The following is a 24,522-nucleotide window of genomic DNA, read 5'->3' as shown; positions in this document are numbered from 1 at the left end:
AAATATTCTGCCTGGCGCAACCTTTGATTCCGTCGCCTTTTTTATGATCACATTTTGTGGGTCAGTATCTGTTGCTCAACAAGTCATCTATGTCTCTCTCCTTACAGCTTCAGGTAATGAATTCCCATTAAAGAAATATTATTCTTGCACTTTTAAATTCTTATTTAAAACTACAGTCTACACGCAAAGTTATCCTCTTCTTCCCATGTGGTATTTTTAATCCTTTTTTTGGATACGCCTTCCTCATTTTCTTTGCAAATTTTTGAACATGTTTCTACTTTTGTGCTTTGGCCATTAATTAAAACATTAAAGACAGAATATTCAATAATCTGTGAGAAACTTTTCTATTCATCTCCCTCCTGCTAGGTAGCTTCCCTGAAAGCATAACTGATCACCAGTTCTCCTTTGATGAGCTTCTTACCTTAAAATGCTTCTATTGTATCATTTTTTTTGAAGCAAATTACTTTTTTTTTCCCCTCCATGTTAATTGCATCAAAATGTGTTGAGTTTTGACAAAGTACTACATATTATGTTCTCCTTTCCTGTGGTACTACTCTGCATCTTGGTAATTTATCAAAACCTTTCACCTGGACTTGGATTTTCATGTTGAGGTTATTGGGGTTTTTTTCTTTAATTTTCATTTCAGTGCCATCATCTTACTAGTTTCTTCCTGTTTTGTCTACATTTTAAATCATCCTCCTGACCAAAAAAAACAAAAAAAAACCCCGAAAAAACAAAAAACAAAACCAAAAACAAAACCAAAAAGCCACCCTCAAATAATGACTTGTTTTTTAGGCCAGCCTATTGTTCATCTCATGACAGCATGGTGTCCATGCCTCTAATTCTTTCTTTGAAGCATTTTTCACTGCTGTACTTTGCTTCATGAGGTTTAATTCATCCTGAACTGTCTCTCCCCATTTTTGTTCTGTCATCTGTGATTTTTCTTTGCGATTTCCTCTTTAATTCCTTATTGGAATGCTTATCCCTTTCTTGTTTGCAATGCAATTTCTGAACAGTTTTTTTGACTTAAATTTCATTATTCTTCCACTTTGAAAATCTGTGGTGCTCAAAGTGGTTTCCATAAGTGGTTCCTTTAGTATCTCAAAGTTTGAGCTCTCATATCTTTTCTAAATTTAAGAACCCTAGTATATATTGTCATATGAAAACCAAACTACCTTCTTGTCATACGAAAACCATTCTTTATCTTTGATCATTTTTGTTGCCTTCTTCCAGTTACATAATAAATCCCTTTGAAGGTGGCAGGACCGGGATTGCATACAGTACTGAAGATGGAATTGCCTTTATTCAGTGTATAGTATTGTATAGTTTAGGAGTATTTTTTTTACCCTCACATGCATTTATTTGCACTTATTAAAACTGATCTGTTCTTCCATCACTGTCACAAGATCCTTCAGCATGTTCTTTGCAGTCAGCTTTGGTTTTGCAACAGCACTGAGTAACTCTGTGGCCTCAGTTTGGAGTCGATACTACAGATCCCTTCTGAGTATGCTGAGCAGTTTTAATTTCATTGAATGTCTGCAGAGAACTGCATATACACGGTGAAAATAGACCTTTTCTGTCCTGAACTTTTAATTGGTTACTTACTTCATGAAGACCTCTCTTTTCCTGCAATAAAGCTGGTTTCTTTTAAGATCCTTTGGTAGTAACTTGGGTCAAGTGCTTCCTGGGTATCTAGATAAACTGTATCAATTGGAACCCCTCAGTCCACAGGATTCTGACTTTTTCAGAAATGCTAAGAAAGTTGAGGCATAACCTCCAAAAGCTGTACTAACTCTTCCTTGTTATATTTATCCATGTTCATTAATTCTGATATTAATAATACAGTAAAAATTCAGTGAAAAACTCCATCTAAGTTATATACAGGTCCTCAACTCCTCCTTCTAAAACCTTAAAGATTAAAAAGCATTGCTTTTTGCTACCTCCTTCCAGTTCAAAGGAGTTTTAGTAATATTTTTAGTCTTAATAGTTCAACAACTACAGATTTATATTCTTTTACAACACTTAGTTGAGTGCTCTCAGATCTTAAACAGATTGGAACTTTCTCTGATTTGAAACTTCTTCAAATAACGTTTATGAGAAAAACATAATTTAGAGCTTCTCTGCCTTCTTTCAAAAAATTTTATTTACTAGAGACAAGTATCAGTAATAAGTGACTATGAATTCAATAACGTATTGTACAATTCTTCAGAATTATAGAATACTGACAAGCACAAGCAAACTAACCTTGAGTTTGTATTGTGAGGTTGTCAGGTGTAACTAGAGATTGTAAACTGTGATTTTTCTTGTGAAGTAATGATTCATATTTTCATGTATGACATATATACAATGGATTTTTTAAGTAAAAAAATAAATTTCCAATTCATATTAGTTATGCTCACACTTCAAAAATAAATAAAAGTAATAATGATAAAAAACTTCCAAATATTGTTACAGTTTCTGAAAATCAGAAGGAAGAAGTAATAACAGATTTAGTTAGTGCCCTTGCATTAAGCATGGAAGAAAAAAACCCAACCCTTATTGTTAGTCATTGCAGATGCCTTTGCAAACCTGGTAGTTTTACCCAACGTATTTACTAATCAATGAACATGTTTTTAGCACCTGTGCAGTGTTGCATTATACCCTGACAAAGCTTGTTTGAAATCCTTGTCTGTGGTCTGTTATTATGTGTATGCATTCTTTTATTATCTTTCCTAACATTGCATATGACAGATTAGCAAGACAGCTAGTAGTAACAGGAGAAGGTACTACTGCTATAAAGAAGGAAAAAAAAAACCCCAACCAACCAAACTGAAACCTCCCATTTCCATTCTTGTTATGAAGTAGCTGAAGTCCCGAGTAGCAAAATGTGTAAGAAAAGGTACTAAAGAACTTCTTGCTATACTTTCATGCACCTAGAGTTGGTGGGATACATTTTTATCTGACATAGTAACATTCTCTCTTTACAGTGCATGTTTACTGTCTCAATAAAGAAATTTGAAGATTTATGTCAGCATTTGTTACTACGTTATGAAGCATAATTTTACACGATCATGGGAAGAGCTCTTCAAAAGAAAATGGAGTTGAAAGAACAGTTTTGGGGCTTGGTTAGACAGTAATACAAGATCTGCAGCATAACCATATTATTCCAAGATAATTTTTTTTTTTTTGATGTAACAGCTTGTTTCCTCCAAAAGCAGTAATGTTTTCTGGCCCTGGCACTCATCTGACCCATCACGGAGCCAGTTCAGCTCACAAACCCCAGGGGAGGAAGAGGGGGGGAATCGAACAGATTAATTTGGCCATATTGTCTAACTGCACAACACGTTGTCTTCCTAGCAGCTGCTCTGCTAAAAACACTCAGAGGTCTTGCACAACAAACCTTTGTCTATTCATTGCCATCCTAGAAGATGTTGCAGGAACAGACCCCAGAAGTACTGAAATGTTTGAGACTGGGAGACACTGCCAATGGCAAATTACTACTCCAAAAATCTCATCTGGTTTTGCCAGCACACAGAAAGAGCTGGGTGTGATAAGACCTCAGTACTTGTAACACAGCATGCAAGACATTATTAAACAGTGGTTGCGGTTCATTTTATGAACAAAGGTGCACTAATGTCACCAAAGACTAGAAAAAAGAAGATTAATATAAAATTCAATTATTGCCTTGTACTGGAAAATAGACAACATTCCTGTGCTGGAAAAACCGTTGTGCTAAGAGCTTTACATTCACAGAATTTTGTATCAAGAGCAAAAAGCCATGTTTTTCTTTGGTGTTTATTTCACTGCCAGCAATGAAATAGGTTCCTGAGCCCCAGGCCATTCTGTCTGCTTTCCTTTCAGTCAGCTTCTTCATCGCTGGGTTTCTCTTCTGAATCATCATTTTCATATTCCTCATCCTCATATCTGAAGGCACCCTCAGCTTCAGGGTCAGACTGACCCTCCTCTTCATGCTCATAGGACTGGTCAGAGCAAGAGCTAGGTCTTGACTGCTCCTCCTCCTGGGAACAGCCAAGTGATGGGCCTGCCTTTGCCTCCTCTTCCTCTTCCTCCTCCTCCTCCTTATCCTCTTCACGGTGCTGGTCAGAGGTGGGACTGGACCCAGCCTCCCCTGTATGGCAAGGCCGATGAGTATGAGGGCTGGCTCCTGCCTCTTCCTCATCCTCCAGCTCACTGGACTGGCCATCCCGGGTGGAGGTTTTGATACCTTTTCTCTTCTCTCCCTTTTCCTCGCAGGACTGCTCAGACTGAGGACTGCTGTCAGCTGCTTCCTCAAAGGTTTCCCTTTCTTTCACTTTATCCTTGATGACTCTGAAAAGACAATTTGCAAGTGTGATTTTATTTTCAGGTAAGATGCTTTCCAGTAGGTTTTAAAAGGAATACTACCTTCAGGTAATCTAGGACAAATCCCTGTAGACTTGGCTGGTATAGAACTGGTGAAGAAAAAGGGAAGGAGGGACACTAGAGTCTCCTTTTATGCTAGAAAGTCACTCACAATATATAGCTTATATATATATTTTTTTCATTTCCACGTACTATTATATAATAAAACCTAATGGATATTGAAAATTATTTTTAAGGTTTTTTTTAAGAATTCAGTAAAAGTAAGACAGAATGAAGTGACTTACTAACAACCTCCCAGAATTTTTGGTGAAAGGAACAAAGAAAATAAAGTTTTTCTTCATTTTTCTTTGAAGTGCATAACATATGTATCTAGGGTTGTCCTCTGTTCTATGAAGTAATATTTAATTCAGGAAAAACAATAAAGAAATATACTAATGCTAAACATTAGTAATGCTAACTATGTAAAGTCAAATATTTAGCTGGGAAGTACTACAAAAACAAACAAAACCCAACAAAAAAACCCTCATGTTAAAAATTGCTTTCTAATTACTAGGTGTGTAGTGGAAAAAAAAAAAAAGCAGCCTTCAGTAATCTCTACCTTTCTCTGGCATCAGTGGTGTTATTAAAATCTTCAGCACTGACACACTGGAGCAATTTAGTGGTTTGTCCTTTATTTGAAAGAAACTCTGGGCATATCCCCAGTGCTCTCAGTCTCTTAAAATAATGCTTTTCTGCAGCTATTCTGGCATTTTTCTGTAGGAAAAACACAACAGTTACGTGTTAAATGCATTAAATGCCTGTCTTTTGATACTTATATTAGTACTCTGTTTCATGAATTGTGTCTGATAAGTTGAATCACTATTCACTGCAGGCAAGATTGGCAAAACAATACTCAAAAATTTTACAGCAGGTTTTCCTTTTCTGTGCTAGTTTAAATCTGGTTGGCTCCCTGCGCCCCCTGGCTAATGAAGGCCTATATATTCTTAATAGATATATACATATCTATATATATAGATATACATACATATAGATATATATAGCTATTGAGGGAGGAGGGGGAAGATATGGACCTGCATAAAATCAGATGTAGTCTTTCCAGAGCTCCTCTGTCTTCTCTTTGGGAGCTGCTGCCCTAAAAAGTAGTATTGATTCACAATGCTGTTTAACAAATTAGAGAGATGTGCATCTCTGCCTCTGAAACTGAGGGTGTAAATTCTGTTCCTCCAGGTGATGAGTGAGGAGGACTTGTCCTCCAGTCTACCCAGATGCTCCTGCCCCGCTGCAATGGCAGACCAGGAAACCCATGCGGACAGAAGGGACGAGGGAAGCAGTGATCCACACCTTGCTGCTTCTCTGGGTTTGGAAACAGGTCAAGGACCACACTAGCAGCACGTGGTTGTACTGAAACGGAGGGATAAAAATACTGTATCTGAGCTTTAAGGTAAATACTAAGAATACTCAAACTTTCTTATCACTTCTTTCCCAACTTAAACCTCTCACATTTTTGCTGTAGATTTTTGTTGTGTTTAGAGTTACTCGTGTTGTAACTGAATCGGACAACACGTTTAGAACAGCCATCTCTGTTCCCTACGCAAGCAAGCCGTGAATGCTTAGTCATGAAAATTAGTGACATTTATATGGAGATGGGGCAACAGAGATTAAAATGGACAAATACTGGTCTCAAAAGTAGTTTTCAAATATCTTCTAAAAATGTTTGACTATGACTATCAATGCCTTACACGGTATTTGAAGGTAAGATTAAGAAGTTATACAGAAATAAGACAACCTGAGTGACTCTTTCAAAAAGCAGTGGCCTTTGATTTACTCTTTCTTCCATTTCTTGCAACTCTTGCAAATATTCTTGCATTCTCTGCTTTTCATAATTCCTGAGGGAAACAGAGTACAAGAGAAATTATTATTAATTTATAATACAAGAAGTACTACAGCAGCTGAAAGTTAAATTGCTCATAACAAACTAAATATTGTCCTACTTAAAGATACATAAGAGGTAAATTATTTTATGGTGGCTACAGGGTCTGAGCTATATGGTTTCATTTTCACAGCAATTGCTTGCCTGTAAGTACTGAACAAAACTGTCTCTGAAATGGTCACTTTGGATAAGCAGAGGGGTCCTGGCTAGTGAGGTTAAACAGGGGCTGAGTTTGGATTCTTAAGTTTTTTGGATACTTAGAAGGGTTTGTTTTTTTAAGTTTGGATACCTAGGGTTTTTAAATGCTGATTTCATACAGATATTCTAGTTGTTCTAAGCAAAAATAAACACTTTGAAATGGCTGATAAAATCAGAATACACCATAAGAAATTAGTATCGTTAAATAAAAAACAGTACTTTAAAGTAACGTTTGACAATAAGAATCTTGCTATTTTACCAGTCTCTCTCACAAGAGGGGTGGCCACATTCTGGGTCACAGTACACTTTTTTTTCCCTTAGTTGGTTTGTCAAGGGCCCAGTCAATATAGCAGGATGATGAAACTGTTGATTCATCAACTGAAGTGATATCTCGGATCATAGCAAGCACTAGATGATGCAGGTAGCATGGGTTGTAATCCTCGGTGTGTGACAGATGCCTCTGTGATGCTGCCTCTGTGCTGGGCCAGCTCTAGCATTACTAAGTCAGACACTTAAGGGCAAATATGAGAGCTAGGGAGCATTTTACACTTCTGTCTCCTCCTGCCTCTTTCCCTTACCTCTGAATTTCTGCAATATGGCTGTGCATTAAGGCAAGTTATTCACCGTTTTCAGGGAGTCAACTTCATTGTTGCTACTTGCTTGCTCTCTCAAGCAGCTTTCTACAGCCTAATTATCTGTTAGAAGAGCACTTACATTAATATACCTTATTACCCAGCCTATGCTGAAATAAGCATTATCAAGTTAAGCACTTGTACCAGCCTTAATGCATCAGCACTAGGGAAGTAATCTTGCTTTGTAATAGCATAATTTTCTGTGCAGACAAGAATTAAGCATGAGTGTTTTACAGTACTCCTGAAATCTGATTAAGCTAAATGTAATGTGACGTTTGCTGTTGAGTGAACTCAAATCAAATCTGTAAACAACCCCCCCCTTAATTCTCCACCTTGCTTCTGTAATTCAAACTGTTTTCCACTTCTGTCCTAGAGTCAGCAGATCATCTGCCTGAGGACACTTACATTATAAAGCTCCTGTTATTAACGGCACCTGCTGGTTGTGTTGCAAAAGCAACTGCACTTGAGCTCTGACTCTTAACAAGAGAATTAGAAGGGACTGCCCTCTGACCTGCATCTCTGCTCTCCAGGACCCAGTGTAAACCCTGCTTCTCCTAGACCACTGCTTCTTCCTGTGTGTGCTTGGGCTTCAGCTGTCTTGGGGGGGGGGGGCGGGGGTTGGTACGTGGGCCTAGACGTACGCTGGTTGGTCACTTGCCCACGTGGCCAAGCAAAATGTTTGTTTGCTGCTTCTGGTCTGTCCTGGCTTACGTTGCTGAGCCACTGCACTTCATGATTTCGGCACGTGAGAATGCACGCGCTTCAGTTTCTGCTGCATTTTCTCTTTCTGGTCACAGTGCAGCAACACTGGGGGTGAACAACCATTACAAAGTTTGCTGGCGGAGCAGTGTGCAGTGCTGTCTAGCAGATGGTGCTGCACTGCTTTTACTTTTTGCTTGTAACAGCCCAGAGTTTAAAGTCTATTAAGAATAAATCCAGTTTTCTATTTTAGCTATAAAGAAAGAAGAGACCCATGTAAAGCAAAACGAATGGGGAAACATCTGTTACCTTTCAACTCAGACATAAAGGTAGCCCTCGTCTCCACCCTCATTTCAGAAAGATCTCTATCCTGGACCATATTCTAAACACCTTAAAAGTTGCTACCCCAACCTACAAATCTTGTAATCGGGCATCTCTCATGATCATTCACCCTTGTATTGTTTTGCCCTACTACTGTCAGTTACTGACAATTTGCCTGGTTACTGGAGATTAGGATTCATAGTTGCTGCCCAAGAATCCTGCCTATGCATGAAGCAACAGGGGCAGAGCAGTTGGTACCTCTCACTGTCTCCACGTAGCAGCGCCTTAAATGGATGATACTGCTGCACTGCCATCATGCCAAGACAGATTATAAACCTCACTAAAGACTCATTCAAACAGGACTGACTTTTTTTTTTCCCTAGGATTAAAAAGAACAGGAAGCAGAAATGGTTAAATTAGCCACAAACACAAGGTCAAGCAGCAATTCTGGAGTTAGACCAGCATCAGAGAGCTGGAGCCATCTGCACTGCTAGCTTACAGCACACTGAGAAGGCCTGATGTTTTTCCCTGTGCTCTACTTTTCTCAGTTGTATAGAAACAGTCTTTGAATTTGTATCTTCACTAAAAGTAACTTTGGACCCCATTCCTCCTAAGCACCAGTAGCTTCCTGGGTAGCTGCCAAGTTAAAATAATATTCCTGCTCTCATTTTCCCTCCTAAGTTGGGACCTGCTGGGACAAAGAAGTGGATTGTGAAATGTTTGCTACTGTAGGAGACAGCTAGCACCCAAGTTGTACCAACACCTATCAATCCAGCAGTGCAAGGTTATTCTGCAACTACGCTTACAGGTTCCTTTTCATCTTGATTTTTTTTAAACTTTTCTTTAGTTGATTATGTAATTTGAGAAAACACAGGAGTCTCCTGTTAGCTAATCTATAATGCAGAACATATAGATCGAAATCATTATAAGAGGCGACAGTTTCGCAGTTGAAATAGTGGACTTGGCCACTTTTTTCTACTAGCTGCTTGTACAGTGTATAATTTATCAAATGCGTAATTATGAAAACCTAGACTATGCTGTTTTTTACATTGTATGTTTAACATACAACGTAGAGTAAGAGGTTCAGGATTTGGGGGAATGCAACAAAATACCTGAATGTTTTTAATTTGGATTTAGACATCTGAGCTAGGCTCTGATGTGGGTCATTGGCCTCAGCCCGAGTTGTTACGATTTTCTGGAGTTTTTTCGTTCTTTGTTTCTGCTTTGCTCTGTTCCTTTTTTGTTGTTCTTCCAGCTTTCTCTTTTCCTCAAGTGAGTTCCTGGGTGGAAAAATAAACTAAGGCTGAATTAATTTTAAATCAAGAGCAAGACTGCAAAGGAAGCTTTGGCAAAGGAGAGTCAAAAGAGAAAAGCAGGGTGAAAACGGGGTTGGCATAAAAGGATACAAGGTGTGTGCCATTTCAAGGGACTCGGGCATATCCTGGGAAACAGCAGTCATTTGTCCCTTTCCTATGGATGTTCTCACAAAAATGCGCTATATTTCTTTAACAATCATAAATACTAATTAAATCCTATATTTAAATATTTTAAGTTTTCTATTATAATTAAGTCCTCATATTAAGTCCTATATTCCCTGCATGAAAGAACTGACTACATATGTAGAAATACAAAAGAAATCTACTCTTCAAGTATATATATATAAAGTAGAGCACCACTACGGTAGTCACCTTATGGCTTGTAGCCGTCGTCTTGTGGATTCTGTGATTTTGGGCGATTTAGATTCTCCAAATCCTGAGAGATGTGGATTTGCACTTGCATGTCTCATCTGAGGCTTACGTCTTGGAGAGGCATATGGCCAGCGTGTTTCTTTCAACTTTTCTTCATCCTCTTGAATGTCCTTCAAAATCTTCCCCTTGTTTGAGGGAATATATGGAGTACGAAGATCGAAAGGTTCACAGACTGTAAGGTGTTTCACTTGTTTTTGTTGCAGGAGCCGCTTCTGAAATTTCTGGTGTAGTAGTTCAAAATCTGGAACGTTTGATTTGATCTTGGGTTTATGTTCTGTTTCCTTTGGTTCAATGCACTTGTGTTTCTTCTTTTTATTGGTATTTGTTAAAGCCAGTCTACTGTTCGGTAGAGCTGAATTACGTAGCAAGTCTTCAGCTCGCATTCTGATCCTGATTTCTCTGTAGAGCTCTTCTTCCTTTAGCTTGTCATTAACAGCTGGACTATACACACATTTAGGAACTGGTCTTGCTTTGAACAGTTTTGTCTTCTTTTCAGGGGCGGAAAGGTCTCTTAATTGCCTTTTTCTAATTTCATTCCTTTGCTTCTCTCGTTCAATGAATTTAAATGGCTTCTGAGAAGCCAAGAGTTTGAGTTTGCGTCTCTCTTTCACGGACCTCCTGCGTTCTTCGTCTCGTTGCACGATTTCGTGGTAGAGTGGAAGGAAAACAGCAGCGGGCACTGGATTGGCTCGGAATTTTTTCTGACACTCTGCTTCTTCCTCTAGTTGCTTCTTCAGTAAGTTATTTTCCATTTCAATCTGCGACTTTGATTTGATGTTCTGTTCTTTTTTTCTAGCTTCTCTGATAGTCATCTGGAAAGGCTTGGGCACTGTAACTTTTGGTGACCACGCTTTCTGTTTCTTCCGTATCATTCTAAAGGCTGGTGAGCTTGGTAAGATATGTTTGGTGCGGGAGATGTAGTCTGCCACAGAGAACCCGTCCCACATTTTTTCAATCCGTTGCTTAGCAAATGCAGATGATTCAGTTTCACTACTGTTTTCTTCCAACGCTAATTCTCTGTCAGACCCATTCGATATTGAGACAGATAGATTATGACGGTTAGATATTGAGCCTGAGGGATCACTTAAGTCAGAGTCTGAGAAGGACTTGTGCAAATTTAGAGGCTGATATGGGCTCTTCTCCCAAGTTGGCCTTTAAAAAAAGGAAAAAGAAAAAAAAAAAGTTGGTTTGAGTCCAGTCCAACATTGCTGCAAAGCCAGTAACTTCTGCTTTAGGGTATACAGCATAAAAAGAAAAAAAAGAGCAGCACTGGTAGGGAAGAAGAGAGCAGGAGGAGAAGGGAAAAGAGGAGCACATTGGGCACTCACACCCGATCACAGTTTTAAGTGCTGATCGTGAACAAGTCAGCACTTCTTAAGGAAAGGCACCATGCTTTACTAAACATGTTGCCCAGTCTCTGCTGCACACACACTTGGAAATCTCGCAGTCCGTTAGCAAGGTGAATAAGCATTTTTATTATTAAAACTAATTCTTGGGATTATCTGCTTACAGGAAATGGGGAGAGTAACACTTCCCAGCCCCAGAAAAAAACCCTGCTGTTTCACCGATGTCTGCAAAGCATTTGAGAATCTTCAGATAAAAGGTACCAAGAAACTTACCTACAACCCATGTTACAAGCAGCATTTTTCTTGTCTAAGGGTTGTACTCCTTTTAAATATAGTTGATTCTGATACATACTTTCTAATTTTGCCATGGTCTCCAAGTGGGCATTCTTCAACTCTTCTAGCTTCAAGTAATACTCTTGATTTGAATTGCACATTTTTGAGAAGTCTATCTGCTTGTCAGAGTCTCTATTTAGAGAGAGGGTCTGCTCTCTGTCAGGATTTGTATCCAAATCAAAACCATCCTAGGAGAGATGTTTAAAATGGTCTCTTAGAAGAAAGGGGAACAAGGTTCTTAATACTGCTTTATCCTAATCAGGTCTAGTGAATGTACAGTAACAGCGAATGGAGATATCTGTATACAAAGGTTAATGCAGAGTTACATGAAATAATCTTATTGCATAATAAATGATATCCTAAGGTCCTATTTCAAGCACGTAAAATTCCTAAGCCTGTCCCCGTAATCAATATACTTATACCAGGAAATATGAGCAAAGGGACTTACCGAGAGAAAAAAGTTTTAACTATTTTGTAAAGTGTAATTTTTCCTCGATTACTACGCAGCTCTAAAAAAGCCTGTATTTAAAAGCAAAGAAAAACACAACAGAACTTGCTCTGCTTCCCATTTCCATAAGCATTCTAGAAATAAGTCACTAAGATACCTTGTGTATAAACACTTATTCCCATTTCCATAACTTACTGTGAAATGGCATGGATTCTGCACAGCTTATACTTGTGATGCTGTCTGGCAGCTTGCAGCTGTGTGCAGGTAAGCGCAGTCTTTACATATTTTTAAAGTTTTAAAGTATTTTTTAAGTTTTTAAGTATTTTTAAAGTATATTTCAAGTTAGAGAGGTTAATAACGCCAGGTTAGTCTGCATTACAAAGCCTTCCTTTGTGTTATTTTTAAGCACCGTGTTTTAAAAAATTACAGGACTAGTGCCTGTATCCAAAAACTAGGAGAATACTTTTCCACACAGAGGTATTTTAATAAGCTTTGACATTCCAACAAAACGTCTTGTTTACGTTTTGTCAGGTTATCCTCGCCAAAAAGCTCCCGCTCCTTTCGCCCCACAGCGCAGTGCCCCAACGCCCAAGAGAGTCCTACGGGAGAGAAGCAAATTTAAAGCGGCCAGAGGCGCCATCCACCCCCTCTGCCTGGGGCATCGCCCATTCTTACACCTGCTCTGCCATCATTACAAGATCCTCATTACGGGATCCCCATTAAGAGCCCGGCGTGCACGCGCGCTGCCGCAGAGCCATCTGCCAGCGGCTTCTCCCCCGGGCCGCTGGCCCGAGGTGCCGAACCGCGCGCCCCTCACCCAGCCTCGGGCCTCCCGTGCGTCCCCCCCTTGCCCGACCGCTCCCTACCGGCCCCGGGAGGCCCCCACTCCCACCCCGGCGCTACCTGCGCGGCGGCGGGCGCCCGGCTGCGCGGGCGGAGCGGGCTGTGGAGGCAGCACGGGGCCCGCCGCGTCGCCGCCATGGCGCCCGGACCCCGCTCCGCCCCCGCGGGGAGCGGAAGAGGCGGGCCCGGTCCTGCCCCAGCGCCGCCCGTCTCGCCCCGGTAACCCCCCAGCTTCCGCTCCCCCAAGTTACGGACGGATCCTCTCCCGGCTCCAAGGCGGTTGCTGCGATTACAGAAGGAGGGCAAGCCCGGATCAGCGGGACCCGGCGGCTGCGCCGGAAGGGCAGATACTCTATGCTAAGAGACAGACGAAAAGATTAAATCACGCACAATCGCTGTTTTAGGTCTTGTGAAGAAGTGGAAGCTCACGAAGGAAAGGTTTAAGCAACTGCCTAAACTAAGAGAGAGCGAACGTTGCTGGATGTAATGCTGTGGGGTAAGGCACCACTTGTAATTGTAAAGAGCCAATAAATAATGCACGCACAGCATTAATGCCAAAATCAATTGTCTCATTTATTTTTCAGAATTTGAATTATTCTCACCGTTCTGCTTAGCTATAGAAGTCACAGGAAGGTATTTCAGCAATAGCTGCTTAACAAAGTAGCGGAAGCTTATTCGAAACTAAATCCCATCGTAAATAGAAAGGCAAGTTAGAGAGGCATGAAAGAAATACTACTCTCAACAGAGAGAGGAATGTGGTCATCGCGGTACAGCAATAGCGAAGATGAAAGGGTTAATTCAAAATTTCAGGCTAAAAATTGGAAGTAGAAAGAAGTTTAGAATAAGCTATGGCATGTAACATTAGGAACAAATTAAATTAACTCTAAACTGGATGGATCCTCGGGCAGCCAAGGCTTTTCCTGGTGGCTGTGAACCCCAGCAACATGAACCATTCTTGTGGCTCCAGATCGATCTTAAGGTGTAGTCTATGACTCATTTTAGAAAGGTGTGATTTGCATTATTATAAAATAGTATAATTTTCACTTCTCAATCAGTTTTGGGAAAAACAACTCCTCGGGGGGGGGTGAGAGGGGATTATTTAAGCTGTCCTAAAGTTTCCTTCCTGGGCTTTTGGGGACTTGACTGCCACCATGATGAGGGTAACAAAAAGAACAGTTGTACCTGTTACCCTGTTATTTTTAGCATACAAGAGCTAATTATTTGCTGTTTACTCCAAAAAGTTAAGTAGAAGAGCATGTGACACAGAAAAGCAACCATAACATTAAAAAGTTTACCTCAAAGCAAAAACGCAGGTAGACTATAGCATGTTTATTGATAAACAGCACTTCCTTTTTGAAACCAGAAATTTTATTAAATTAACATGACAGAAGTAGATATGCCTTTGTGGACTTTAAGACAATTCACGCAGGCGCTTTTGGTGAGGAAACCATATTCCAGACTAGAGGAAAGGAGCTCTAGGGCACAGTCCCAACATCCTTTCTTCAGCTTACCGCGTGTTCACCTGCAAAAAAAGAGTTCACGCTATCAGGCACAGGAAGTCCACGGGCTACGTAGCATTTACATCTCTGCTTAAAGAGCCTGGGTTTTTAGTCATTTTAACTCCTTAGTCTGGGGTACAGTATTTATAACGCATTCCATTTTACTCTAATTGCAGTTGTTAGACAGCCAAATGGTCCAAGTAGCACATGAACCGACAATGCTACACAATAATTATTATTTTGCAGCACAGCCAATTAGACATTAGTAACTATCCCGATGCTTGTGAAAAAAGTTAAACAAAACATGTTGCAAACACTACTCACCACATCATCAATCTTCAGAATACTGCGCACAGTTTCTGTTGCGAGAGTCAACGCACTCAAAGACACTAGCAGGGGCTGGACAACCAACTCCTCCAAGATGTTGGAAATGCCACCCTACAAGCAGGAGTAAGCTTAAACATGGTGACCATTTAAGAGGAGCTGCCCCACCGTGCCACTCTAAGCCATCAGCACCTTCCGCTGCAGGTAATTTCAAAGTGCACCTATTTTGTAGCTGAAGAGACAGATGAAGTTCCTTGTCCTGTGGATAGGGCTTTTAAGTAGCTGCTGTTGTAAATACTCGAGATAAGTTGTTAAAGCCTCAGAGGATGAGCTGTAATCTACCTCGACGCTCATTTTAGGGAGAATACCGTTCTGAGACACAAACTTGCCCTCTCCTTAGTTTAGCCCTAATGCAAAGCACTCTCCTGTGAACACCCAAACATTTTTCAAGCTATGCTATGCACACCCAAGTCGTTGTTACCTTTCTGACATTAATGCCAGCTGTTTTCTCTCCTTGAGCGTGTCTGTTTCTCAGCTCTGTTACCGTCGAAATAGGATTGAGACCTGCGTTTTCAGCCAGCGTAGATGGTATGACTTCCAGCGCGTCTCCGTAGGCACGGACGCAATATGAGTCCATACCCCTCAAGGTGCGAGCGTACTCATTCAAGCGCAGTGCCAACTCTATCTCCGGTGCTCCACCTCCTGCAATTAAAGCTCTGAGGATAGAGATTAAAAATAAAAACTCATTTTACATAAATGCATAAGTGACTAGCTTTCTGTATTATTATTAAGCTATTCTAACTGAACTGCGACATTACCTTTTCTTAACTAAGCATCTTATGACACATAGGGCATCATGAATTGAACGCTCAGCTTCTTCTAGAACAAGTTTGTTGGATCCACGTACCACAATGGTTACAGTTTTTCCAGGGTTTGTGCAGCCCGTAATCTGAAACATAAAGCCAAATAACAGGACTGCAGAAAAAAAAAAACCAGGGCGGGCATGGGGTTCTGGACAAAAAGAGACCTCAGTTGGTAGCTGCAAGTTCTGTAGCAGTGCTAACATCTGGCTAAGCAAAGGCGCTACACTGCGCAAGTCGGGAGCTAGTCAGGGATTAGAGGTACATACTTAAATGCAGTAACTGCAGTAGCAAAAAAACATTAAAGGTAATTGGCAGATGTTAAGTAGGTTATTAACATTTTGTCACTCACTCACCTTTATTAGCTTCCCAGAACCGTTCAAGTTGACCTCCTCCGCCAGCTCAGCAGACCCCAGCATATCAGAAGTAAACTGGTCAATATGAGCAACAGGCTTAGTTCCAATTGTCTGAAAAAATAATGGGAAAAGAAGTAAAAAATAATCCAGAACCTGAACTGCAGAGTTAGCAAGCATACTGCATAATGTTCTCCTGCGTATTACGGTAAAATGCAGTTAGGGCCTACGGCTTTTACATCTGTCTGGAATCTTCCAGAAACGCAACTGCTCAACAGAACAGGAACGTTTTTTAGGGAAATGCCTGCTCTTACACTATAGTCAGAGCACGAAACTTGTGAAAGTGTCACAATAAACTGACACTGGCTGGGTACGTAAGTTTTGGAGTGGACTTTAAACACCGCTGCTACTTCAACAGCCATTTACATAACTCACTTTACCTTACATATAAACTCAATGTCTTCTCTTTCAATGTCTTTAACCACCATGATCTTCATTTTGTTCAGAAAATGAAGGGCTAGGTCACTAAGAGCATCCCTAAAAACAAGAGGGAACCAGTCAGTTCACAGTGCTATTGCAGTAACCGGGTCATAAGCTGCGAGCTTCGTACAGCAGCGCTGAAATTCTTCAGACTACAAAGTAGGGATGTCATTAAATTAAAAATATAGACCACACTAGTGCTTTCTAAAGGTACAGTCACTGTTACAGCCAGTCTGACACTCTGCCAAGTGTGACTTAGCATTTGGCTTCAATTTTCCAGGAATTCCAAACAATTCCCATTGTTCCCCCAAGCACACACAGTAAGGCACTAAATCGGTATTAACATACCGTAGAATAGATTTCTGAATCAGCAGCACATTGCATCCAGCCTTCTTAATTTGCTTAACTAAATTTAGAATATAGGCTCTCTCTTCACGCAGTACTCTGTCCATTTGAGCATAATCAGAAACCACGATTTGGTTGTCCATCTATTAAAAAGAAAATAATAAAGATAAAAGTACTGTGAACAACTGCTGACTTTAAAAGCAAGTGTCAAGATATTCCATGCTCTTTTAATTTAGGATTAAAGACTGTGATTCAGAGCAAACAAGCATTACAGTAAAATATGATGTCTTAGAGATCATAAATGATGAGAAGTACTGGACTTCTAAACTATTTTCTGTCTTATACCAACTGTAAGTTCTTTAAGTTATGAGTAGCTAAGCATTACCCAGCAGACCTTCACTCATTACAGCTGTATTATAGAGCTGACATCACAACATCTTAAAAAAAAAGTGTTATCATTACATTTGCATCTGCCAAGTACCACAACAAAAGGTTTTGCCATAGTCACTGTTTCACTTACATCTGTCTTTGGAGCAGACAGGCAGAACTGAATTAGGCCAATTTTGGCTTTTTCCACTCTGGTTACACCAGTATTTGCCACCTTCTGAGTCAGAACTAGTCCTTCAACCAGTTCGCAGTCATCAATTGTGCCTCTGGAAACAGAAACAATCCATGACTCCGGCGCTTTGGGAAGATGATTTCAGAGAGACAGAATCCATCTAGTTACAAATTGTTTCTTACCCCAACTTCTTAACAATTTTAATGTCTCTGAGGTCGACACTACTAGCTGTTGTTGGGTCAATCACCTTCATCACCGCATCCACACTCATTGGAGAAAGTAAACTAGAATACTGACACACAACCTAAGGGATTTAACAGTATTGAGAGAAAAAAATGGTGACATTTAACACTGATAAACAGCATTTTCAAAATACTATTATCATTGTATTTTAGCATTTGACTTCTAAACTTTGAAAAGAAGCTCTTTCCCCTCCCTGTCCATTAGCCAGATGTCTTAATATAGCATCTTCTTAAGGGTTACTCCGTTTAAAGGAAGGAGCAGCTAGATGGGTGGCAAAACCTATGCTGAATGGCTTATGGAAGAAACTTGAATTTCCTTGAATCTTTAGATAGGACTTTGGGGAGCTCCCTAGATTATTTTGCTGGAAGGGAGACTAGCACCTTTCTCCAGATTTCAATGCTGGTTTAAGAGTTTCTGCCACAGGAACACATGTCTAGAGAAAAAGTTGGCAAAAGCTCTCCGTATCCCATCTCATTTTTCTGTTGCTCTTTTCAGTTGGAGCTTGTTTATTTTAGCTTACAGTTAACATCTAAGACCGCTAAACACTGCAGACTGAAATTCAATATGAGCGCTTCGATTTAATCTGAATCAACCACGGTTTTCTGAAAAGTCTAAGAGAAGGTAGCCAATGTCTGAAAACCCCAACTAGATTTACAGTGCACAGGATGTTCTTAATAAGCAAAGAACAGCACGGACTGGGAAAAGCTGAAGGCTCAGCTAGTCTGGGGGTACAAAGTTCAAGTATCGGCCATACCTTCGAATTCAGCGAAGTGGTTGCACTATTTAGCAAGGTTTCCCTATCACTCAGTTCAACCGGCTGCGCCATGTTGGTCAGTACTTCGATGCCTTTATCCAAAGCTTTCTGGAATGACTCTGAAATGATGGTGGGGTGAATTCCTGTGGATGGTATAAAAAGGTTGTTTGTTAAAACAATGTTTTTGGAGGTTTTTTTCCTCACCCCCTCCATTTTAAGATTAATTTAAAGAGACTCTCATGCCAGAGTAAACTGGAAGACATTTTAGCAAAATGTATTCTTCAGGAGTATATTACCTCCCTTATTACTTTCCACTGTTAAAGCTGAAGGGACAAAAAGCTATAATGTTCCTAATAATTTGTCCTCACAGACAAGTACAGTGCATTTCCCTGCGATGTCGGACGTCCCAGAAACATACTTTCTCAAAGCTTTGTTTTTCCTTGGCATCCTTACTGCTGCTCTTCAGGTAATACCTGCAAGGAGCCCGACAGTGATTTTATTTCAGATTTGCAAAGTTTTCCCATAGCTGTGCATGAAGTTCCTCGATTTACCTGGAGGAGCAGTGATTTACCTTTTCAAAGCAGGCAGCTTCTACCCAGCTCTGATGGCAGGGGATGCCAGGCTGCAGGCCCAGCAGCACCACCAGTACCACGAGAGGAAGTAAATGTAAGCGAACCCTTGGTAAGGGCCAGAAAGAGGACAACAAGCAAAATGGTGCATATTGAGATGAGGCTAGTGTAAGTAAACCACTAAAAAGTCCAGATCCAAGACAAGCAGGAACTCTGCAGGTCCAACCATCCTTGCTCTATTTCCAGTGCCCACAGAAGCCTAACTGTTAGCTGGCTGGACAGCTAAAGAAGCTCCGGAACTGCACAGAAGCAGGCTGCAAGAGAACATCCTGATGTAATGGAACAGAACCTACACTAACTATTGCTCTCCATAATTCCTGTCTTTGCCTGACAAGACTTTCCCAAGGTCCCTATATTTTAAGTGATGGAAGGTGATAAATTTGCCAAGTATAAAAAAACCCTGTAGAATCACCAGTCCCAAATTTTATTCATACCTTCTTACACTATCTCTCTGTCCATGAGAGAAGTACATGTATAATTGAGGTGAGGTTTTACGAGCGAACATGTGTCACATCACCGAGGCACTATTTCCCGTACCAACAGTAATGTGTTCAATTAAAAATAAAAAGCTAAACAGAGTTTTAATCAAAAATGGGATGCATGAGAAACCTGAATGTGAAGACTTGAGTCACCTTTCATGTTTCAACTGGAAATAGCCACTTTAAGCTTCATTACACACATGCAAGCAGATAAGAGGATTTAACTACGTCCAGTCATGTTTTTGTATTAAAAAAAAAAAAAATATATATGTATATATACACACACGTATTTACCTTTCTGAAGAAGTCTGGAACAGGCATCCAGAAGAGCTCCAGCAATAACCACAACAGATGTAGTGCCATCCCCAGCTTCAATATCTTGTGCTTTTGACAGCTCTACCAACTAAACAACAAATTACGCCCAAACTTTATATATAAAGTTACTTAATTGCAAACACTGACAATTACAAAAAAAAAAAAAAAATATTCAAGAACGCAGCACTACTGAAATCAACCTTAGCATTAGGACGAATCATGCCTTTTCTCACTTGAAGTTAGTACCTTTTGCACTTCGCTTTCAGTACTTGTACACCTATTTGGCAAAGTACAACTACTGTGAAGCAGATCCCTTACAGGAGTCAGGAAGCTTTTCTCCCAAGCTTAGAAGTGATCAGAGCTATCTAACCTTTTCCTCTCCTGTAGGAGGGTCACAGGAAGTTCATTTCCACCTCCAACCGCAACTAAATCTAAGAGGTCTACATTTAACTTCTCAAAAGACCAGGCTACTGTATCCGCAGACCACCTGACCGTAAGGTAATTTGTTGTCTTCTTTCATTCTCTTCTGTCCTAGCAGTTTAGAACACCACTGACTTTTCTTTCTGAGATGAGAGAAGCAGGTTTGGGCTAGATTCTTTACCTTTTAAAATGTGTCCAGAGAGGTTATGCATAAGGAATACCAGATAGGAAATAAGGACTTGGAACTCTTCAGCACATCTTACAATCAAAATGGAGCATGCTGTGCAAAATGTCTTGCTCTATCACCAGCAGGTAACGCTCCTCAAATCCACATGAAATGTCACTATGGTTTTTTGTCCCAGAAATTAAGCTCTAACATGTATCATCGTCTGAGCAATGGAAAAAAACACTTACCATTTTGGCTGCAGGGTGCAGAACCTGCATTTGTTTCAGAATAGTAGCACCATCATTCGTGATTGTCACATCTCCTTTAGCATCCTGAATCTGAGAAGGAAGAGCAAAAAAGCAAGTTCTGATCAGTCACTACAAATCTGTAATTTCGTTTGATACGCCACATAAAATATTTTTCGTAACAACATTCTCCGTTTGAGAAATACTCAGAGATGTGCATTTAGTTCATGCTTCCCCTTAAATAAATGAAACTTGGAAAACAATTTGAAGGCAAAAAATGTCATCCTATATAAACCACAGTGACGCTACAGTCTCTTCAGTAAGCTTAATATTTTAAAAATTTAAGTATGAGGTTTACCATTTTATCCATTCCCTTTGGTCCAAGGCTTGTTCTAATTGCATCGGCAACAGCTAGGAAGAGAAAAAAGTAGTTTCCAAGTTGATCTAAAGAACTACAAGCACTCACTCCACCATTCCAAACACACCTTCTGAAAAGAAAGCAGCTCCCACTTATTTTGGCAGCACTAAATCATCCTTAATAGTAGGATGATAGAAGACGTTGCGATATCAGGACCAGTCTCCATAGCTCTTTTTTTAAACAATTAACGTCTTCTGTACGCTTGGTTACAGCCATTTTAAAATTGAGTAATAACGTGCGCATATCATATACCAAGTAATCCGACCAAGGCTTGTGTCAAACGCCGAACATAGCCTCCCCTCACAGGCAGCTGCTCTAGTCCTGCCGTTAAAAACCACAAGACCACCCCCCGCTAACACAAAACCGAGGTCCCACCGTCGGGGGAAACAACGGGAACGTCCTGCCCCCGAGCCGCGGTACCGGAGCGCGGCGAGGCATGTTTAGCTGTCACCCCTCAGCACTGCAAGGCGTCGCCCGCCCCGTCTCCCCTCTACCCCAATGGGTGCACACCAAGGCCGGACTCTCCCCGGGGCCTCCTCACAACGGGGAGATGGGGACCCGCGCCGCTCTCCTCCCCTCCTCTCGGGGTGGGAAGGGGCGCCGCTCCGCCATGGCTGCCGCTGCGCCCGGCCCAGCCCCGGGCGACCGGCGGGTCGCCCGCCTCCCCTCAGCACAAAGGCGGCGCGGAGCGCGGCCGCTGGGCCTCACCTCACCTTTGCCGGCGGAGATGTTGCTGAAGCGGATCTGGGAAGGCTTATCGCGGTCCTGGTAGGTGCCCTTGGCCCGGTTCCCCGCGCCGGCGTGGGCTTTGGCCCCTGTGTTCTCCGGCATTGTCGCTCGCCACCGATGGACACGGATGGGCCCCGCGGTACCGGCCACCCCACGGGGAACCTTCCAGAACGCGCCGCCTCTCTCAGCCACCAGCGGGACGCGCGCGGGTCCTTGCGGCCGGCGCCAGGCGTGACGTCACGCGAGGACTGCCCGCTGCGCGCCTGCGCCCTGGTAACCAGCGAGAGACTCCCCTGCCTGCCGGCGAACGGCTCGGACACCTAAAGGCCCGCGCGGCTGATTCTAGAAGGAGCCGCGGGGGGGTCTCGGGAGGTTTCCCGCCCAGCGGCGCGGCGCCAATGGCCGCCGCTGGGGGGCAGAGGGGCGCGGCCGCGGCGAAGCGTTAACGTGGAAAGCGGTGCGTGGGTGTCGGGTTGTGGTCTGTGAGGAACTGCCGAGGCCTGCGGGGTTGGTGTCCGCCCGGGGTCCCCCAGGCTGGGCGGCCTCCCCTCCAGCTGCCCCTCAGGGGGAGCTGGGGCACAGAGGTGCCGGCTGTGGAGGGCGGAGGAGCGGAGGGTACGTGGGTTTCCTCATGGCTGCTGAGAGGGTCCCACTGGTGAGGTGGACTCTGAGGGAAGGTGTTCCTGGAGGACATCTGGGGTTACAAGGAGGGATAATCTTGCCTTGTGTTACGGCCACGAAATCACTCGGCTGGCCTGAGCTGTCCAAGTGCATGAAGCTCAGCTGCACAGCGAGGCTGGAAGCGTTTGCAGGTGACTGTTACAAAGCAATTAATATTAGTGCCACATAAACCACTAGTGGTGATGGGGAGTATGGCTGTAACTTGTTGTCCTTTCTGGTCTGGGCAGGTCTAGTCTTTTGCCTTTATTTGTCCTGCCGTGGCATCTTGCAGGTTTTTTCCTGCCAAGACCTGCTGTGCCTCCCCAGCTGTTTTACATAGGTTTTGAGCACCTGTTTTCTTATGTTTTGCAGAACCTGTTACCAAAAAGGATTTTAAGCAGCAGCTTGGTTGCAAATGAAGTTAGACAGACTTGAATCACAGGAAAAGAGCAGAAACAATGTATATTTTCTTGTAACACCCTGATCTTCCCATGTATCTGAGGGACTCTTAACTTCGGCTTGTATCGCTATTGTAAAAAGGTAGGCTTTTCTATCAATAAAAATTGAGTTGAAAGATAGCTTATACTTCTTAGGATGACGTTGCCTCAACTACTGTATTGGTATAAGAAGCTTCTGTATGCTTGTCTTTTTTTGGGATTTCTGAATAGCTATTTAAATTATTTTCTTCACCTTGAATATAATACAAAGATAATATCATTTAGATGCAAAGCACATACCTGAATCCACAAAGTTAATTAATTTTGTACTGTGTTCAAAGTAAGGCACAGCAGCTCAAAAGAGGGCTGACCAAAAGAAAAATGCCCAACTAATATCTAAACCATATAATTTTTTAATTGCATATCTCTTTCTGACTGGATGTGAAAAGTCAGGGTTTATAATATGGCAGTGCCAGTAAAGTGTTAGTTATAAAAGAAATGTGTCCCTGTGCTAGTAACGTGCTGCTGACATAAGACAGTATGTTGTAAGAAACAGGCAAAGGATGCGAGCTCTTGAGCTTGTTTTCTGTTTCCAAGTATCTGCATCTGTATCAGGAGCTCCTTGCAAGTGAAACATATCGTCTTGGTGCGCAGTTTTCTAGTGCCAGCAACAGCTTTGCATGATGATACATTAAAATCAAGCATTTGGACAGTTCTGTTGTCAGGAAAAAAAAAAGGAAAGAAGACTGTAGTCACATGATTTCATCATCTTTCAACTGTTTTTAACAGTTGCTTTTGATATTTTTTTTTTTTTTGCTGGATTTATGCACCATTGAAACATCAGTAACTGCTCTTTGTCTGTTGGAGACTGTTTATAGAGAAAAAGTTTTGGAAGTGAATGGTCTTTGCCTTTTTATATGGAATTTTTAACAGGCAGAGAAAGAGTTTTAAGTATAAAGATAGAGATACATCCAGGTCATAGACAAAGGAAAGGTCTACCAGTAAAAGTCTTGATCTGGATTTACATCACCTTCGAAATCATCACAAACACATCCTAAATGACCGAGATCATTGGACTCTGACCCCGATCTTAAAGTACATCAAGCAGCGATGGCAACAGTACTAAATCCTGGACATTTAACACTAATGCAATGTTAAAACTAGAATCAGTAGAGAGCCAAGCTTTTAAAAGAGCTATTGAGGTATGTTGAGGTGGTTATAGCTGGCCACCTCCTTGTTGCCTCAGGTTAGGAATCCTTTAGAGTTTGTTGTGGTATCACAGGAGGTTCCTGAATTCTCCTGGATATATATAATGAGTGGTATAGCTACATTTAAGGGTATTGTGTAAATTTGGGCAGTGGCAGATGTTGCTTCTCTGGTGCTGAACTGGGCTTTGTGTTTGGTTATGCCGCAGAGTGGCATAAAGGACCTGGTTTTCTGACAGGAAAACACAGATAGATTGTGTGCTATTACCATCAGCGAGCATGTACAGCTCAGTGTTGCGCTAGGGTTAGGAGGAAGTTTTTTTCAGGATTTTGATGGAAATGAAAGTTAGAACTGATGCTGTCACAGCCACCTTGTTATACATAGCTCTGTGTTTGGCAAAAACAGCCCCTCTAGTGTTGAGAATAATTTGGGGTTGTAGTTGGTTCCATTGCTTGGGTGGAGAGCCTGGATTTTTACTTGGGACACAACAAGCTGCTGAGCTAAGTTTAGGGCTGCTGTGGTTAGTGGCTACCTTCTTACTAATAATTTTGGTCTGGCAGGG

The 24,522-nt window shown here is 41.6% G+C and overlaps 2 protein-coding genes across 2 annotated transcripts; both read right to left on the bottom strand.

Annotated features, from left to right (window-relative positions):
- Nucleotides 1–3,836: 3,836 nt before the first annotated feature.
- On the bottom strand, nucleotides 3,837–13,602 carry FAM161A (FAM161 centrosomal protein A; the record flags this gene model as incomplete). The annotated part of the gene is made up of 8 exons (XM_081998629.1): nucleotides 3,837–4,308; nucleotides 4,940–5,094; nucleotides 6,128–6,227; nucleotides 9,234–9,401; nucleotides 9,810–11,021; nucleotides 11,489–11,736; nucleotides 12,900–13,196; nucleotides 13,576–13,602. The coding sequence occupies 8 exons, from the start codon at nucleotides 13,600–13,602 to the stop codon at nucleotides 3,837–3,839; spliced, it is 2,679 nt and encodes an 892-aa protein (XP_081854755.1).
- Nucleotides 13,603–14,221: 619 nt separating this feature from the next.
- Nucleotides 14,222–21,759, bottom strand: CCT4 (chaperonin containing TCP1 subunit 4; the record flags this gene model as incomplete). Its single annotated transcript, XM_081997073.1, has 14 exons — nucleotides 14,222–14,361; nucleotides 14,663–14,776; nucleotides 15,144–15,378; nucleotides 15,481–15,611; nucleotides 15,879–15,989; nucleotides 16,316–16,412; nucleotides 16,704–16,843; nucleotides 17,221–17,353; nucleotides 17,442–17,563; nucleotides 18,257–18,399; nucleotides 19,659–19,767; nucleotides 20,514–20,603; nucleotides 20,869–20,921; nucleotides 21,642–21,759. 14 exons carry the CDS (start codon nucleotides 21,757–21,759, stop codon nucleotides 14,347–14,349), a joined length of 1,611 nt encoding a protein of 536 aa, XP_081853199.1. The 3' UTR covers nucleotides 14,222–14,346.
- Nucleotides 21,760–24,522: the final 2,763 nt, after the last annotated feature.

This window comes from Phaethon aethereus, assembly GCF_964289735.1.
Source record: "Phaethon aethereus genome assembly, chromosome: 3".
NCBI lineage: Eukaryota > Metazoa > Chordata > Aves > Phaethontiformes > Phaethontidae > Phaethon > Phaethon aethereus.
Note: the sequence above shows the minus strand (reverse complement) of the source record. Positions and strands in the feature narration are given on the sequence as shown.